General features: G+C 40.7%; 1 protein-coding gene across 5 annotated transcripts in view; it reads left to right on the top strand.

Annotated features, from left to right (window-relative positions):
• Window positions 1–19,847, top strand: part of STAC (SH3 and cysteine rich domain) — a 159,371-nt gene that overhangs the window by 106,804 nt on the left and 32,720 nt on the right. For all 5 annotated transcript variants that reach the window (XM_034662263.1, XM_002914639.4, XM_034662261.1 and 2 more), the window contains one exon: window positions 6,179–6,257. In XM_034662263.1, the coding sequence (XP_034518154.1) occupies window positions 6,179–6,257 (79 nt within the window). The remainder of the gene's footprint in view (window positions 1–6,178; window positions 6,258–19,847) is intronic.

The raw sequence follows: 19,847 nt of genomic DNA, 5'->3' as shown, positions 1-19,847 counted from the left end.
TTGCCTCATGCTCCTCGACTCTCCATATACTCACCCTCCCTGGCCTCCCAACAATATTCCATCGCATGGCAGTCAACATAGAAAGCTTTCACCCAAACAGTGACAGAAGCAGGGAAGTCCCAGCTGTGGCCAGTTCTCCTTCCAGCTACATCCCAGTTCAAGAATACAGCTCTTTCTCACATTTTTTCAATCTTTTCTCTATAAGACAAGATACTCCCCTTGGTTTCACACAAAAGCTGCCCTCCCCAGGAGGCACTGGACCTATGAATTAACGGGGCTTGTCTCCATGGGACACTCATCCTCCAGACACCCCTCCCACGTTTTATTTGGTCTAAAATTAACTGCCTCGTGCATCCCTGTGACATGCTCTCATCATCCTATCTCTGGCTGTCCCAATCAGAATTTCTATAAATGCCCCATGATGCCACACAACTCTGCCATTCATGCTGAAGGCCACCATCCCTCCTACAGAGACAAGGACCTTCCAGCTGATGTTGCCAATTAGGATGGCTTGCACCCAGTTACTGGTTCTATTGTTGCAGCCCCTATTAGAATGGGGACATCAGTGCAAAACACAGATGAGCCACCAGGTGGTCTGCCCAGCCAGGTCCTATCAACATCAAGTGATTAGGGTGGATCATGGGAGAAGGGAGAGGTGCATACCCATTGGAGGGGTTCTCAGGGGCTGAGTCAAAGCAGCACCCTCAATAGGTACTGGTCAATCCACAGGATAACCGAGATGTTGTGTGGATAGATATGTAGGTCAGATGGGTGAGTAGGTTGGTTTGAAGGTCCTCTGATTGATGCCACATGGTTATCCTAAATGCCACCTTTTTTTTTAAGATTTTATTTATTATTTGAGCGAGAGCATGAGCAGCGGGGAGGGAGAAGCAGATTCCCCGCTGAGCAGAGAGCCTGATGTGAGGCTTGATCTCAGGACCCTGAGATCATGACCTGAGCTGAAGGCAGATGCTTAATCAACTGAGCCACCCAGGCACCCCTAGATGCCACCTTTAAACTCACTGAAAGCCCTGTTCTTCGTGCATCCCCTAACTTCTAAGAAGGAAGAACCAAAACTTGTCATCTTTTTCCTTGCTGACGCTAAAATTGATGTCAATTAGTTCTCTCTTTTATTCAGTTAGCAAACCATGAATTAAGTGCCTGCAGTTCACCAGTACTGTAGCGGACACAGAAGAAGGGGAGGGCATGACTCTTACCCTCGGAATTCACAACTTATTCCAGAAGACCAAAGCAGTAGAACACAAAGCAGATGATGATGCCATCATTTGGCACTTTTTAAGAGTACACTTTTATATGTCTTGTACTATTTGTATTAAGAATAGGATCATCACATACATATTTAGAGTATTATTATAGCTATATCATAGGAGTACTGCAGGATTTCAGAGTAAAGAAGGAAAATGTTTCAGTAGACATTGCCCTCAAACCAGTGCAGGGCCAAGTTGTGACATTTTAAGGAACCTGATCCTGATGATCTCCCTAGGGAGGCTATACATCAAACTGGCAGTGGTTGGTTCTGGCGACATGGGTTGGATGATAATAAGAGTATAAGTGAATTTTCTAGCACAGAGCCTGGCACTCAATAAATGGAAGTTGCTGATGTTTTATTTTCATTAAGCATTTAGCCCTTGGCTGGGTTTTCTTTGAATTTGAGTTATGACAAAGTGAAACAAGGGTGTAATCCATTAGAAAGGTAAATACGTTCTCTGAGAGGGACATTTCCCAGGCCATTCCTTAATGCAGCCCATTCTTGGGCTCTGTAAGAGGCTGGACTCACTCCAGGGTTCCACCTTGCTGTCCTGCTCAGCCCATCTCCTCTCATGTGTCTTCCAGCCACTCCTTAAGTCAGGGATATTCCCAGGGCTCTGCTCTGCCTTGGTCTTCCTGTGCTACTGGCTCTTCCTGATTATCACATTCACATTCCTCTGGTCCAAACACGTGTCCAGGCTAATGACTCCTTAGATACTTCTAGTCCTAACCTCCACATAGGTCCTACAGATATCTCTAAATCACCATGTGCAAGCTCAAATGATACTCCCCTGGCGATTGGGTCCTCTAACCCAGTATCAGAAATGTGTGTCAAAAGGGCCCTTCATCTCTGTCCCCAGTGCTGGAGGTTTGAATCTCATCATCTCTCACCCAGGTTATTTCAAAGGAATAGCTGTGTTCCCCTCTTTCTTTTGAGTCTACTCTTAGCAATACCTCCAGATTTATCATATCTTAAAGAAAGACCTTGTGCAGTTTTCCAAATCGAAACACTGTATTGACTTGCTTATGTCCGAACAACAATGCGTAAACTCCAACATGGCATGTGAGGCCTGTCACTGCCTTGGAGACCCACCTTCCCTTGAACACACCAAGCTCTTTGACATCTTTGTGCCTTAGGACATGCTGTTTCCTCAGTTGAAGTTCTTTAAGACCAGCTTGGTTTTTACACAAACCAGGAAGAGTTCTCAGACTCCCCCAAGCATGATGAGTTGTTCCTCCCACAGGCCTTCAAAAAATCTCTTTCTTATGGGATAGAGATGATTTCAATGTAATTTTCTGCTTTTGCCTCTCTTTCCTGAACTAGATACTGAGTGACTATACACCAGGACCCTGTTCCCTATTCATCTCATTATACCAGGACTGGCACCTAGTGGGTGCTCAAGAAATGCTTGAAGAGTAAGGAAGAAGTAACAGGGATTCTTAAAGACTGACCTCAGAACCCTCAAAACTGACCTGACCTTTTGTTTCTCCTGCCCCCACTCCCACGCACACTTTGTAGCTCTCTGGACCTCTATGATCTGCCCAGTTGCTGGGCCTTGCCCCCATCTTGTTTCTCCCTCTATGCAGACAACGTCTCTCTTACGGGTCTGGGTTGGGTACCCCTTCCCTGGGCACCCATAGCAACCAATTCATCAATCATAGTGATTTGCAGATTGCTTGTTGTTTTTCACTTTTGTGTTTCACTTTTTTCTCTTTCCTTTAGTTTCCTCCCCACCTAGATGAAGCTGCTCAAACATAAGGACTCTTGGTTCCCTTCTTATTTCTGTTGTTTTATACCAGTGATTCTCAAATTTTGGTGGGGATCTGGATCCACAGAAGAGCTTTGTAAAAATGTCAAGATCAAGGCCCTGTCCTACTGCAACAAGCCAGGCCGTCCCTGTGTTTGATTAGCTCTCCAGGTGATTCTGACCCCCACTGAAGTTTGAGAACCACTGATCTGTAGATCAGGTCCTTAACCCCACGTACCACCTTACATCTTCTTTCGTAGGAGCCTGAGGAGGGCCATCGTTTCCCCCAGGGCCACATAGAGCTGGCTGTCAGCCTATAGCCATCACCCCTTACCACCTGACCAAAAAAAAAAAAAAAAAAAACACAAACTGCTCTGACCACTTGCCCAGCATGCTGAATGGGTCTTTCTCGAGTCTCTGGGGAGAGCCAGTATATCCTCAGTCCGTTTCCAGTGCCTGCATCTCCCATGCTCCTCTGAGACCAGCATTCATGGAAAGGCAAATGGGAAGCCAACCTAGGGAGGCAAGAGCAGAGAGGGGGCTCCCCAGGGTTGGCCCTGAGGTACCCACCTGGCAGCAGATGGCTGCCTCTGCATCCTGAGCTGTGCTGATCTCACAATGAGGAGACGTCCTCACCCCCTCGGGAGCAAGGACCACATTAGCCTCCACAGTTTGTTCTCATGGTAGAAGCAGCAAGAACGTCAGAGAGACAATTTAAGAATGTCCAGTTTGCTTTTCTGTCTGAAATGGTTTTGTTTCTATCCATGTCTGGCCCCTACAGACTGGTTCTCGGGGCAGAAGACACTGTTTTCTGAATGTCAATAAGGTATCCATTCATCACAGTCCTTTTAAACTTCCTGACACTGGTTCTATCAGTAAATATTCTCAGAATTGTGCTGTGTGAAGGCATTGTTCTCAGGGCTGCAGGGAGACAAAGACAAATCAAATTGTACTTAAATATCTGTCACTTCACTCTTTCCCCAGAGTCCCACTTGCTTCAATGAAGAAAACAGAAACAATTGATTGGTACTTTAAAATGATTTTGCTTCCTTCCTGCAGGGTCAGATGGTAATGAACTTCAGCCGCTTGCCATTCTAGCAGCTCACATATTCCCATGTTGCAAACTCTGTCCCACACGTTTGTTTTCTTCCAGGGCTGTTGGGGCATTGGCTTTACGTTGTTGGGAAGTCACTGCCTGGCTGTTTCCAAACTGTTATGTTTCTTTTAATGTGTTTTCAAATATTCTGAAATATAAAAGGCTGGATGGCTTTGGGAAGGCCAGCAGAAACCAAATTCAAAAACCTTCTGGGAGTCAGTTGTAGTTTATGAATAATCTTCAGTTTTGTAAGATTAAATTAACATAATAATAGCAACTTTTGTTCAGAAATAGTGAGCTTCAAAGGAGCAGGGTATAAGTGACTTAGAGACCCGGTGACCTTTGTTTTTTTTTTTTCTTCTTTCTGATGTGTCATGAAAGTAAGAATGGCTGGGGAGAAACTTAAAGGCAGATCATAACAAAAATCAGTCTCTAGAGGGTGGTGCTAAAGTGTGCTGGAAGGCTAGGAAGACAAATTTGTTCCTCTGAAATAAGATATAAACAAATTGTTTTCAAAATGTGACCCTCTTCTGAGGACCCCTAAATTCCTCTTCCAAAGAGGTGGGAGCCAGGCAGATGAAAGCCGGGGTATGGCCCTTTGATAGAGGCAGTCAGTGGGGTGCTGATAAATGTTCAACCACCAGCTGGGGCTGGACCCTCATCTGCAGCATTTGCCAATTTCCACGGTGTAGAACTCCCACCGAGGCCTGTTTCAGGCTCCCAGTGTGATGGCCCTGAAGGCTCTCACCAGCCCACATGAGCCTCCGCAGCACACCACCGGATGGATGAAGCTTGGTTGCATGAGCTCTGGAGACAACACCGGGGGTTCATACCCCAGCTCTGGCACTTAGTAGCTGTGGAACCTCGAGAAGGGTTCCTGATTTCTCCCTGGGCTCCATATTCCTATCTGAAAAGTAGGTCTGTCACAGGATTACTGTGAAGAGTAAATGGATACATATACGGTACATTAAACAGCACATGATAAATGGTTAGTTAGTAACCTTTAGCCATTTAGAGTGATGTTGTTATTTCTGTAACCAAAGTGGAAGAATGACTATGGCGTCTCATATTAAAAAAAAAAAAAGAAAGAAAGAAAAAGAAAAGGTAGAGTATTACATAAATAATTTTTCAGCAAGGGAAACAGCATTTAACTCATACCTACATAATGCACCCCTCAATACTGCCTATTTTTCTCTATAATTAATACAAATCTTCCTCAACTTATAATGGATTACATCCTGATAAATTCATCATAAGTTGAAAATATCCTAAGTCAAAAACTCATTCACTACATCTAACCTCCTGAACATCATAGCTTAGCCTGGCCTAACTTAAACATGCTCAGAACACTTGCATTCACCTACAGTTGGGCAGAATCATCTAGCGAAAAGCCTATTTGATAAGAAAGTGTTGACTATCTCATGCAATTGAAACTGTACTGAAGGTGACAAACAATGGCTGTGTGATGGCAGAAGGGTCGTCAGTGTACCGTTTGTTCACCCTCATGATCATGTGGCTGACCTGGAGCCCGGGGCACTGCTTAGCATCCCCAGAGAGGACCTTCCCACATAACTCCAGCCCAGGAAAAGATCCAAATTCAAAATTCAGTGTACAGTGTCTACTGAATGCATATTGTAAAGTCAAAAAATCGTAAGTCGAACCATCGTTGTTCTATATTTAAAACTCACCTATAAAAAAGAGCTCTAGTGGTAGTAAGAACTTGACATGACAGGGTATGGGCAGGAATTCTGATTTCTCTCTGTTGTGTCTTCCCTGGAAGCAGCCTGACTATGGTCTGAGCATCTAGGCATTCATTCAGCACTCACTGAGTGCCTATCATGTGCCCCCTGCCCACCCCCGCCACGAACCTACAGACACACCTGAAGGGAGCGACAGCACCCACGAGGGAACACACAGCCTCTCTGAAGTTAGCCATACAGACCATAGAACAGTGATTAGATTCCTCAGACAATGTCAGGGAAATTCTACCTTAATTCCTTTCTCTGCTTAGTTGGCCCACTGAAAGGATTTTGCTCATTCCATGTTGTTTCCTCTTTTCTCTAAGACTTCAGATCTTGTGGAGGTTCCTGAAGAAGCTGACGGGCCAGGAGAAGGGTATGACCCACGGAAACGCAGCAACAGTGGTGAGTGAGAGAGCGGGGAGGCAGGCATCACCCCAGCAGGCTTGTGAAGGGCATTGCTCATCCCGGTCTGTGGCCAGGGAAAGTTGACTTCCAGTTCTCTACTTTCTCTGCTAGCTCTGGAATTCAGTCTGGGCAAGTGTTCAATATTCTGGAGGGAAACTGGGCATCATTCCTGGTGGATCTCCGTGATTGGACCACAACATTCCCTGAGTTGTGTCTTCTGAGTTCTCATCCCTTATGGACTTACCCACATTGAGGTCTAGGAGTCACTTCTGGACCTTTTTGTTAATACATCATTTCCCCCCACTAACCTACATTAGATTAGCAAACTGTTCTGGAAAGAAGCCACTCCCTGCTACAGCTGAGTACCCCAAACCAGGTGGGTGGTGCTGCCAGGTGAGTACAGGCCTCACACGTGGCTCCCCCCAGCAGAGATAACCAAGACTGAAAAACTGATCTGTATGATCTAGCCGAGCATTCTTTATTAATGTTATTTAATTTTCTCACAGCTTAGGCCCTTGTTACAATAATTTCTAGAATTATTGAATGTTAACTACATACTGTTGCTTGCTAACATTAAGAAAAAACAACCTCTTAAACCAGAGTTTAAAGAGACAACCAGCCCCTTATGGATGAATCTTGCCCAGCCTCTCTGATGTCAGCAGCTACTTAATCTTCACTCATTTATGCAAAAGGTATTTATGAAGTATTTACTATGACCAGCAAAAGTACTTGAGTCACCAGGCTGTGCTCGTGTTGCTCATAAGCTAGCTAAGTTTTGGGTTCTCATTCGCGTTGTTAACCTGGGCTAAATGTGTTCTCCTGGTGAAAGTTATCCCTGCATGGGAAGCATTGGGATGTGCTACCTTGGGTAGATTTTCCACTTGACTACTTGCCTCTGCCCTTTCCAGACTGGAAGCAGAAGGTCTGCATTCAGTATCCCAGAGCTGCTTTCTCAGCAACTGTCTTATGCGGTATCTCTTCCATTTCCTTAGCTCTAGGAGCTCATTCCTTCTCTTCTCTAGTTAGGATGGTGTCTCTGTGATTCCCACATGAGAATCCTCTGTGATTCTCCTTCCTAAATAAACATCAATGTTCACCAGGGCCCCCCTTGCCAAGCCCACTCACATCTGCTAGAGCGCACATCTAGGCTAAGGATTCCTTGGCATCATATGGGGAAAACTGCACTTTCAGATCAATGCAAACATTCACTGAGCACTTAGCAGTGCCGTTAGAGAGACTAATTAGAGAGCCGGCTACCAGGGGAACCTCACAGCAGGGCAGTAATGCTACAGGACCATCCAGCCCAAGTCTGTCTAGCACTGAGGATGCGGCAACAAAATTTGGCTGGAATTCTTCAGCATCTGAGCACAAATTCACCAGACACGGGTATTAAACGAGACCTTCATGTTAACACTTCAAGTTTGGTCAGCTGCTCTGTCCTCTGAGTCTGAATTCTTCCTGCATCCTTCCCTGACACATCTCACCAGATTGCTGATGGTCTGCTCATCACTATGCATGGACATATTTGGCCCTGGCCCCTTCTTGCTCTGGAAGCTGACTACTAGACTTCAGTCAGTGGTAATGTGGCCTGAAAGCAGTGACCTGGCCTCTCTGCTCAATCTCCCTATCTCTGAAATGAAGATAGTGATAATACCGAGTCCATACGGTGCTGTGATCATTAAATGAAATAATGAATATAAATACTATCCGTACATTGATGACTCTGAAACTTCAGGCCCCTTTGCTGCCTCCAGATGCCTACCGTTCACTGGACACAGCCATCTGAATGTAGAATAGGCATCGTAAAGTTAACACACCCAAACTGGACTCAGTTCTCTCACCCACCCACCCACCCCAACCAGTTCTTCTTCATTGTCCCTGCTCAGTAAATAGGAGCTCCATTCTGCTAGACGATCTTACTCCAGGGCAGAACCCTTGGCATCAGACTTGACTCCCCTTCTTCTCACATCTTGCCGACAATCTGTCAGTAAATCTTACTTTCTGCTCTTCAAAATCATTCCCTGCATTCCCTGCATGTGCCCACCACTTACCTCTCTGCCTCAGGCATCCTGGCCAACGGTACTGGTGCTCTTGCTCACCTCTTCCTCAGTAGTTAAGGTTTCTGTTTGCCCTGGAGATTTCTTTACTTAGAAAGTGGACTTGGATAAGTTTTTATAATGTGAAGGAGCCATATTTGGGAATCATCAAAGTGAAGCATGTTTGCTGGTAATAAACTCATCATGAGGTCATCAAGTGTCAGAGGTGCAGCCTAGAGCCTCCCCATTCTCAAGTGTGGCCCATGGACCAGCAGCGTGGACATCACTTGAGAAGCTGTTAGAAATGCAGAACCTCAGGTCTTTCCAGAACTGCAAGATCAGAATTTGCATATGAATCTTATGAAAGTTCAAGAAGCAGGATGAGAAGTCATCCAGTCCAACTCCCTCCCCTCTAATACATACAACACACACACACACACACACACACACACACACACTGTATGGATAAGGAAACTGAGGCACAAAGTAATACACTCAAAGACACAAAGTTGAATATTTACCATTTCTTTTATGTTAAGAGGCATTTTTAGAGCCTAATTCATAGAAATCTGTTGAAAGAACTTAGCAAGCAATAGACCTCTATAAAGCTTTGGGGCTCTATTAACTATTCCTTTGACCAGCAATAGCTTTCTTTACAATGCACCCTTGGAAGCTGGAGGGATTAATTATGCAGCAGTTTGCTTCAAAACATGTACTTGTGATTGGATTTAATCCCCTATCCATGCAATTTGGGAAACAAATTGCAGAGAGAACACCCTGCTTGTGTGTCCAGGCTCCCACTGGTTTCCCCACAGTCATGGCTTGGAGGGTGCTGGAGTTTCAGAAGGAGTGCTTGGCTTCCGGTCACAAGCTGTTCTGCATGACGTGTTTCATTTATGTTCTAAAAATTACACAGTGCATACAGGTGTCGTTTCTGCCAGCCAAGAGTCATGTCAAAATCCTTGAGGAAGATTTCCAAAGGCACCTTGGAAGAGGATACAATTCATACACCTCTCTCTCTTACCAAGCATGCAGTCTCTGTTTTCTCTCTCATGAAAGATATTGGGCAGGTCTGACTGTTTCTGGTTGTTGTTTGCAACGCTGTTTGTGGATGCATCAGAAATATAGAGGGGAGAGTTGTTGTTCTTCACCTTTGGCCAGAAACTCCACTTGAAGCAATGTGATGAGCAAAGGGAGCAGTAAAATCTAGGCTCCCTATTTCAGCTCAAAATGCCAAATAATGACGTTATTGGCCGCCTTCAATAATTGCATTTCAGTATGACTCTATGTGATTATAACTTTCCTAGAAGAGAAGAGGGAAGAGAACATTAGTAAGACAAATTCCTAGAAACATTCTTCAAAAAGAACTGGGTTAATCACATCCACTGAGAGTATTACAAAACCCAATGATACCTTACTTTTTGCTGAAGCAAAGAAATATTACCCAGAAGGAAAAAAAGCAAGTTCGGATTTGGAAAATTTATCCTTGCCTTTAGCATGCACTGTTTTTATATCTCACATTTTGATTTGTCACCCAGAAAATGAAGCAAATATTTTAATGCCTTCTTTGATAGATACCCTAGTATCTAGATGTCTTATATCTAGATCAGGTAAAGGTCTTTTTAAAAACATAGAGGACTCTCTTTCCAGCTATGTGGAGGGCTGGATGTTTAGAGAAATTTTTTTCCACTTTAGCACACCTAAAATTGCTGGGAAAAAGAATTAAAAAGAAAGTTCCAGTTAAAGCATGGCTGAGCTGGCAGCAAAATAAAGCAATTCCTTAGAGTCTAGAAATGACAATAAAGCATGAATCCAGAGACATAAGCAGGTGAAGGCCATTGTTTATTCTGCACATCCTTGGGGCCTTAGACTGGGGAAGAATAAGCCCCGTGTATGGTCAATAAGGAACAAGACCTGGCGAGCAGGCAGAGTAATAGTTTCGATGAGAGGCCCTTTGAGAAAAGGCTGATACCCCAAAAGGCACCTTAGTGGCACTAGGAAAAAAGAATGCCCTGCAGAGGAATTTAGTAAAGAAAAATGCTGTATAGGCCTTTACTCAAGTGGGGAAGAAAAGAAAGAAAAGGAGTAGGAGCAGGAAGGAAGGAAAAGAGAAAACAAAGAAGGGAAGAAACTCTTCTTACTTGGGTTTAGGGCTTGAATTTATACTACCTCTGTGAGCAAAGTAAAATAATATAAAATTTTAGTTGAATTTATTTAAAGTGGCCCAGTTGGATAAATGCACCAGGCATTTGGCAGAAGTAATACAAATGGCCTCTGGAGGAAGAGAATTTAAACCCAGACCTCAGAAGTTTCCGCAAATGAACTTTCAAAGGAAGTGAGCTAAAAATTGAAATATACCAAATACATGAGAAAATGAGCCACCATATGAAAGCGTTAGCTGAAATCACCGTTTTTATGATCAGACTTCAGAGATTGTTATATGTTGGAATTATAAAAAAAAAGAAATATCTAACTATATAGTTATATATATTTAAAGATCTAAAAAATGGACTAGTACATATAACAAAAGTGTAAGACACTATCAAAGCTGAACAGGCAAATTTTAAGAAAACCAAACAGAACTTTTAGAAATTAAAAAAAAGAAGAAATTTGACTTTTGGATTTAATAGCATATTGGATATAGCTGAAGAGAGAATTAGTGGTGTGGAATACACAGGCAAAGAGATTTCTTACAGTAAGTAGAGTCAGGGAAACAAAGCAATAGAATTCATGATAGTGAAAGAGACACAGAAGATGAGCAGGGAAGTCCAATATGCATTTAATTGACACTTAAAATGTACAAAATGAGAGAATAGGAGAGAGACAATATTCAAGAAGATAGTGGCTAATATGTTTCAAAATTGATTAAAGACACCATTCCTCAAATTCAGAAATTTATACCTAGACCCATCCTAGCAAAACTGCAGAATTACAAATGTTAAATGCAGACTGATAGACAGATTACCTGCATAGAAATGAAAACTAGACAGACAACTCTTTCTTGTAAGTGACAATAGAACCAAGTAACAGTAGAACAATACCTTCAGTAATCCAAAAGAAAAGTAACTCTTAAGATAGAAGTGTAAGTGGAGCAAAAGCAAAACTCTTCCAAGAATATATATTCAGACAAACACTGTGTCTACAGTGCAGTGAAGATAGATCCACTCAAGAAATTTCTAAGCGATGTAGTTCAGAGAGGAAAATGTGACCTCAAAGGAAGGACTGAGAAGCAAGGAATGAAGCATGAAGAAAGAACCAAGTAAACATTGGCTACATAAAAAGATAACGATGTTAGCAAAAAGTTGTTAATAAAACACTAACTGAAATATTGGATATTTAAGTAAGAAATGAGCATTCAAAGTTTTTCATATTAATTGGAAGGAAATAAAAGATATTCTTTCACTTTAGATTTTGTTAAGTTAAATAAACCTCTTAAAATTTTAGAATATCCAGTAGAAGATTAAAAACATAGATTTAACCTTATAACCTATAAGGAAAAAAGAGGAGAGGGCACAGAAGTAGAAGAAAAAGCATAGAAAATTTGAGACAAATAGAAAATACAAAATAAAATGCTAGAAGAGAATTCCATTTTATCAGTAATCAAAATTAATGTAAATCAACTAAACCCTAGATAAAAGAGTTTTACACACTGGGTTGTTTAAATGACTACTTATAGCAATCTAAAACATAAGGATTTGGAAAGTTTAAAAGTAAAAAAAAATACATATATTTTAAAAAGCAAAAGAAAGATTGTATAGCTATATTAGTGTATGAAAAAATGGACATTAAAATAAGAAAAGCAATACTAGAGAAAAAAAGCATCATTACATGATCATCTCCACTTCATCAGAAGATTAAAATTCTAAACTTGTGTCTACTTATTATATAGCCTCAAAATGGCAGGAACTCAAAGAGCAATCGACAGAAGTATTAGGGAAATTGAAATTCCCCTTCATAGTGAGAGGCTTTAACATGCCTCTCAAGTCATTTGCAAAGCAGATGCATAAAAAGATTTAGAGGATCTGAGGACACATTTGACAATCCTAATCTAATTGACTTAAAAAGGGCACTCCATCTAACAAATGGAAAATTCAGTTTCTTTTTAAGGACATGGAACAATTATAAAAATTGATCACCTGCTAGACCATAAAGCAAGCTTCATAAATTTTCACAGCATTAATATATAGAACACACCTTTGTGACTATAATGCAAAAAAGATAGAAACTAATCACCAAAAGATATAGGAGAACCCATCATTTGGGAAATTAAAACATAAATTCAAAAAGTTCATGTGTAAAAAAAGAATTCTAATGAAAATTGGAATATACTTAAAATAAGTCATAATGAAAACACTACATATCAAAATTTGTGGGATGTAGCTAAATTGTGACTAGAATATTTGCTTTTAAAGTATTCTATGGGCACCTGGGTGGCTCAGTCAGTTAAGTGTCTGACTCTGGCTCAGGTCATGATCTTGGGGTCCTGGGATCAAGCCCCACATCACGCTCCCCATTGAGCCAGGAGTCTGCTTCTCCCTCTCCCTCTGCCCTTCCCCCTGCTCCTGTGAGCACCCTCCCTCTCTCTCTCTCAAATAAATAAATAAAATCTTTAAAAAATAAATAAAAGTAGTTATTAAAAAATAAAAAGACTGTAAAGTAACCTAAGTAAGCATCATATTTGAGAAGTCAGAAAAGAGAAATAGAATAAGCCTCCAAAAAGCAGTAGGAAGGCAATAAAAAGGTAAGAGCAGAAACTATCAAATGACAAAGATAGGTCAATCAATCCTAAGAATGGTCCTTAAAAGAAGGGTTGCCTTCAGCTATATGCCAAAAAACTAAACAATCTGTAAGAGATGGAGGCCTTCCTGGAAACCTATAAACTACCAAGACTGAAACAGGAAGAAATAGATTTCTTAAATAGGCCAATTAACTATGAAGAAATTGAGTCAGTGATAAACAACCTTCCAAATAATAAAACTCCAGGCCCAGACGGTTTTCCTGGGGAATTCTACCAAACATTCAAAGAAGAAATAATACCTATTCTCCTAAAGCTATTTCAAAAAATAGAAACAGAAGGAAAGCTACCAAACTCATTCTATGAGGCTAATATTACCTTGATCCCCAAACCAGGCAAAGACCCCCTCAAAAAGGAGAATTACAGACCGATTTCTCTAATGAATATGGATGCCAAAATCCTCAACAAGATCCTTGCTAATAGAATCCAACAGTACATTAAAAGGATTATCCATCATGACCAAGTGGGATTCATACCTGGGATGCAAGCATGGTTCAACACTCGCAAATCAATCAATGTGATACATCATATCAACAAGAAAAGACTCAAGAACCATATGATCCTCTCAATTGATGCAGAAAAAGCATTTGACAAAATACAGCATCCTTTCCTGATTAAAACCCTTCAGAGTGTAGGAATAGAGGGTACATTTCTCAATCTCATAAAAGCCATCTATGAAAAGCCTACTGCAAGCATTATTCTCAATGGGGAAAAGCTGGAAGCCTTTCCCTTAAGATCAGGAACACGACAAGGATGCCCACTCTCGCCACTATTATTCAACATAGTACTAGAAGTCCTTGCAACAGCAATCAGAAGACAAAAAGGGATCAAAGGTATCCAAATCGGCAAAGAAGAAGTCAAACTGTCTCTCTTTGCAGATGACATGATACTCTATATGGAAAACCCAAAGGAATCCACTCCCAAACTATTAGAAGTTATAGAACAATTCAGTAAGGTGGCAGGATACAAAATCAATGCCCAGAAATCAGTTGCATTTCTATACACGAATAACGAGACTGAAGAAAGAGAAATTAGGGAATCCATCCCATTTACAATAACACCAAAAACCATACGTTACCTTGGAATTAACTTAACCAGAGACGTAAAGGACCTATATCCTAGAAACTATAGATCACTTTTGAAAGATATTGAGGAAGACATAAAAAGATGGAAAAATATTCCATGCTCATGGATTGGAAGAATTAACATAGTTAAAATGTCCATACTACCCAGAGCAATCTACACTTTCAATGCTATCCCGATCAAAATACCGAGGACATTTTTCAAAGAACTGGAACAAATAGTCCTTAAATTTGTATGGAACCAGAAAAGGCCCCGAATCTCCAAGGAACTGTTGAAAAGGAAAAACAAAGCTGGGGGCATCACAATGCCGGATTTCGAGCTGTACTACAAAGCTGTGATCACAAAGACAGCATGGTACTGGCACAAAAACAGACACATCGACCAATGGAACAGAATAGAGAACCCAGAAATGGACCCTCGGCTCTTTGGGCAACTAATCTTTGATAAAGCAGGAAAAAACATCCGGTGGAAAAAAGACAGTCTCTTCAATAAATGGTGCTGGGAAAATTGGACAGCTACATGCAAAAGAATGAAACTTGACCACTCTCTCACACCATACACAAAAATAAACTCCAAATGGATGAAAGACCTCAATGTGAGACAGGAATCCATCAAAATTCTAGAGGAGAACATAGGCAACAACTTCTATGACATCGGCCAGAGCAACCTTTTTCACGACACATCTCCAAAGGCAAGAGAAATAAAAGATAAAATGAACTTATGGGACTTTATCAGGATAAAGAGCTTCTGCACAGCCAAGGAAACAGTCAAAAAAACTAAGAGACAGCCCACGGAATGGGAGAATATATTTGCAAAGGACACCACAGATAAAGGACTGGTATCCAAGATCTACAAAGAACTTCTCAAACTCAATACACGAGAAACAAATAAACAAATCATAAAATGGGCAGAAGATATGAACAGACACTTTTCCAATGAAGACATACAAATGGCTAACAGACACATGAAAAAATGTTCAAAATCATTAGCCATCAGGGAAATTCAAATCAAAACCACACTGAGATACCACCTTACGCCAGTTAGAATGGCAAAGATAGACAAGGCAAGAAACAACAATTGTTGGAGAGGATGTGGAGAAAGGGGATCCCTCCTACATTGTTGGTGGGAATGCAAGTTGGTACAGCCACTCTGGAAAACAGTGTGGAGGTCCCTTAAAAAGTTAAAAATTGAACTACCCTATGACCCAGCCATTGCACTACTGGGTGTTTACCCCAAAGATACAGACGTAGTAAAGAGAAGGGCCATATGCACCCCAATGTTCATAGCTGCATTGTCCACAATAGCCAAATCATGGAAGGAGCCGAGATGCCCTTCAACAGATGACTGGATTAAGAAGCTGTGGTCCATATATACAATGGAATATTACTCAGCTATCAGAAAGAACGAATTCTCAACATTTGCTGCAACATGGACGGCACTGGAGGAGATAATGCTAAGTGAAATAAGTCAAGCAGAGAAAGACAATTATCATATGATTTCTCTCATCTATGGAACATAAGAACTAGGAGGATCGGTAGGGGAAGAAAGGGATAAAGAAAAGGGGGGTAATCAGAAGGGGGAATGAAACATGAGAGACTATGGACTATGAGAAACAAACTGAAGACTTCAGAGGGGAGGGGGTGGGGGAATGGGATAGACTGGTGATGGGTAGTAAGGAGGGCACGTATTGCATGGTGCACTGGGTGTTATACGCAACTAATGAAGCATCGAACTTTACATCGGAATCCGGGGATGTACTGTATGGTGATTAACATAATATAATTAAAAAAAAAAAAAGGCGGCTTGCCTGGGTAGCTCAGTCGGTTAAGCCTCTGAATCTTGGTTTTGGCTCAGGTCATGATCTCCAGGTCTTCAGATCAAGCCCCTTGTCAGGCTCCATGCTCAGTGCAGAGTCGGCTTGAAGAGTCCCTCATCTTCTGTCCTCCCCCACTCACATGAGTGTGTTTTCTCTCTCTTTCATAAATAAATCTTTGAAAGAAGGAGAAGAAAGAAAGAAAGAAAGAAAGAAAGAAAGAAAGAAAGAAAGAGAAAGAAAAAAAGAAAGAAAAAAAGAAAGAAAGAAAAAGAAAGAAAGAAAGAAGAAAGAAAAAAGAAAAAAAAAGAAAGAAAGAAAGCTTGAAATCACTAAGAATTTTTTGATAGAGAGTACAAGCAGGGAGGGGCACAGGGAGAGAGAGAATCTTAAGCAGGCTCCACACCCAGCTCAGAGTCCAACAAAAGGCTCAATCTCATGACCCTAAGATCCTGACCTGAGCCAAATTAAGAGTTGGGTCACTTAAGTAACTGAGCTAGCCAGGCACCCCTAAAATCACTAACAATTTTTTTTAAGAATAAAAGAGATGAAGCAAAAGGCAATAATGAAAAAGGATGACTATAACAGAGATTGAAGAGAAAATAAAAGAATCCCATGACCAACTTCATGCCAATAAATTTTTTTTAAAGATTTCATTTATTTATTTGACAGAGATAGAGACGCCAGCGAGAGAGGGAACACAAGCAGGGGGAGTGGGAGAGGAAGAAGCAGGCTCATAGCGTACGAGCCTGATGTGGGGCTCGATCCCATAATGCCGGGATCACGCCCTGAGCCGAAGGCAGACGCTTAATGACTGCGCCACCCGGGTGCCCCCATGCCAATACATTTTAAAACTTTTTTTTTGAATGAACACATACCAGAAAAAAAATACCAATGACCAAGATCTGACTCAGGAAGAAATAGAAAACCTGAGAAGTTGAATTTGCTCCTAGTCATGATAGAAACTGTATCAATATTTTAAATTTTGCACAGCAAAAATACCAGGCCCAGACAACTTTATAAGTAAACTCCACCAAGCTTTAAAGGAATGAAAAATTTCCAGATTATGTAAACTCTTTCAGGAAAATGAAAAAGTTGCAGGGAAGAAGGGCTGCTACATTCTCTAACTTAGTTTATGAGGCTAGTCTAATACTTACCTCAAAACCAATTGAAGGCAGCTTGAGAAAGAAAAATCACTGGCTAGTCTCCACATTGAACATGGATGCAGAAATCTGAAATGGAATTTTAGTAAATGGAATTCGATAATTTTTTTTAAAGATTTTATTTATTTGAGAGAAAGAATGAGAGAGAGAAAGAGCACAAGCTGGGGGAGGGGCAGAGGGAGAAGCAGATTCCCTGCTGAGGGGGGAGCCCTACTCAGGGCTCAATCCAGAACTCTGGGATCATGACCTGAGCCAAAGGCAGATGTCTAACCTACTGAGTCACCCAGGCATCCCTGATAATTATTTTTTAAAAGTAATGCATAATTACTAGTTAGATTTATTCCAAAGATGCAAATTTGTGTTTGTGTTAGATAAGCAAGTAACGTAACTTGTACATTACCAGCTTGAAGAAGAAAAACCAAATAACCATCTCATTAGAAAATGCAGTGCTGGACACGGTCCTCACAGGACTACAAAGGGAAAAAGAAAGAATGTAAAAAAGATAGAAGAAAGTCCTTTGGGGATGTGGCAGAAACTAAAGATTCATTTGCTTCTGCAACATTAGAAAATATGTCTGCGTAACAGATACATTCTTTGAGTAGTTGTCCTGGGAGAAATCAGCAACCAATTTCTAATAAAACAAACTTAAAGCACCAAACATAAAAAGTATAAGATATATTTTTACCTTTCTTTATTCTTTTCCCCTCAAATCAAGGTCTTAGAAATAGCCCATAGGAATGGGTTTTCATTTCATCTCATTTCATTTCATTTTTATTTTATTATTTTATTATTTTATTTTATTTTATTTTATTTTATTTTATTTTATTTTATTTTTTGGCAGTGGTCTGCTTTCAGTCATATAGTTAAAAATACATTTGGGGTCTCTTGAAGAGACCCCAAATGTATGTTCAGCATAGTTCACAAAAATGGTACATATTTTGAACCAGATGGCTCATAGATATTTAATAAAAAGTTTAAAATAATGTGAAATTGCAAAATTGTAAAATCAGTTCAAACTGATATGTAGCTTATGAAGTCTCCCTTTTTAACTCCAATCAAGAATTTTCTAGGAATATTCTCTTCATTTTTCCTTCAGATAGTCAATATTCTTTTAGAAGTATCCAGTTTTATATTTATGGGGTCAAATGTTTACACCGAGCTCTTAGGGAATCACATAATCCCAAAGGAGAGAATCGTTGGCCTCCACTCAGTTCAAATTAGTAAGGTGAGTAGCCAGATATTGAAGCAGACAAGGTCCATAGGATCATTTTCCACTTACCTACAAACCAGAACTCCTCCAATGACTGCATATTTCTGCCTAGGCTTCCAAGGAATCATGGAATTTCATGCACAGGCTCTGGAACTATAAACTGTGGAGAACAGATGTTTACTGAGCATCAGTACGTTTACAGAGGCTCTTGTTCTGAAGCATGTTTTCTGCATCACAGTTATTGAGTTCATTTTAAGGACAGTGAAGATGTCGATGCAGTAAATGAAATAGGTTATAGAGCTTTCTGTGGTGTGTTTCTCCTCCTTTATTTATATTTCCTTATAATCTGAAGGGACACCAAAGGGAAGAATCATGAAGCAATGTGTTATTTTTAAATGTCAAGTCATCTAACTAGTAGGTTAATTTAGACACCAAAATTCTATTGTACAAACTTGGAAACACTTGCCACATTTTCATTTGAGGCAAATACATGTAGTGAGAATAAGGCTGTCACATTGGTCACTGGGGTAAATGTGGCTGACTGAACTTGCTAATGCAGAGCCCCCCCAATACCCATCAGGGAATCTCCCCCAGCTGTGCATGTAGACTGTGGAAACTCCTGCCCACTTGGGGAAGCTTTGTTCTTTATTAAAGACCACAGAGTTGTTGCTTAGATGCACAAGGAAGAGAATTACATATTTCAAAACAAACTAAACGAGAAACCACTCTTTGTTTTCTATTCTGAATAATAGACCCAATGCATTGACAATAACAGATTGAGGAAATATTTTGAAGTTTTAAACTAAAGATTTAGGGGCGTCTGGGTGACTCAGTCGGTTGAGCGTCCCCCTCAATTTGGACTCAGGTCATGATATCAGGGTGGTGAGATCTAACCCTACATGGGGCTCTGCACTCAGCACTCAGTGGGGAGTCTGCTTGAGATTCTCTTTCCCTCTTCCTCTGCCCATTCCCCCTCTCTCAAATAAATAAATCCAAGGTCATGTATTGCATGGAGCATTGGGTGTTATACCCAAACAATGACTCATGGAACACTACACCAAAAACTAATGGTGTACTGTATGGTGACTAACATAACATAATTTTAAAAAAATTAAGTCAGACAAAGACAAAAAAATTAAATGAAAATAATATTTTAAAAAACTAAAGCTTTAATGTGCAAAATAGAATATAAATGTCAAGAAACTGGAATCAAGATATTGAAAATAGATAAAAGAATCTGGTATTTAGAAAAGGTCATTCAAATACAATTAGGCCATACCTCACCCACTGCTCTGTTAAATGATTTGATACATGCAACAGATAAATAACTATTTCATAGTTGAATAAAACTCGCTGCGAAATAAGGCCGAGTTGTGAACACAATTGCCAAGTATTCAGGGGATGCATGCTGGCTGGAGGCATGGACACGGATGTGGGCATGAAGAGAAGGTGGTGCGGAATGCCACCTGCGGAGGAAGGGGAAGCCT

Source organism: Ailuropoda melanoleuca, chromosome 6, assembly GCF_002007445.2.
Source record: "Ailuropoda melanoleuca isolate Jingjing chromosome 6, ASM200744v2, whole genome shotgun sequence".
NCBI lineage: Eukaryota > Metazoa > Chordata > Mammalia > Carnivora > Ursidae > Ailuropoda > Ailuropoda melanoleuca.
The sequence above is the reverse complement of the archived record's forward strand: the minus strand, read 5'-3'. Positions and strand labels throughout refer to the sequence as shown.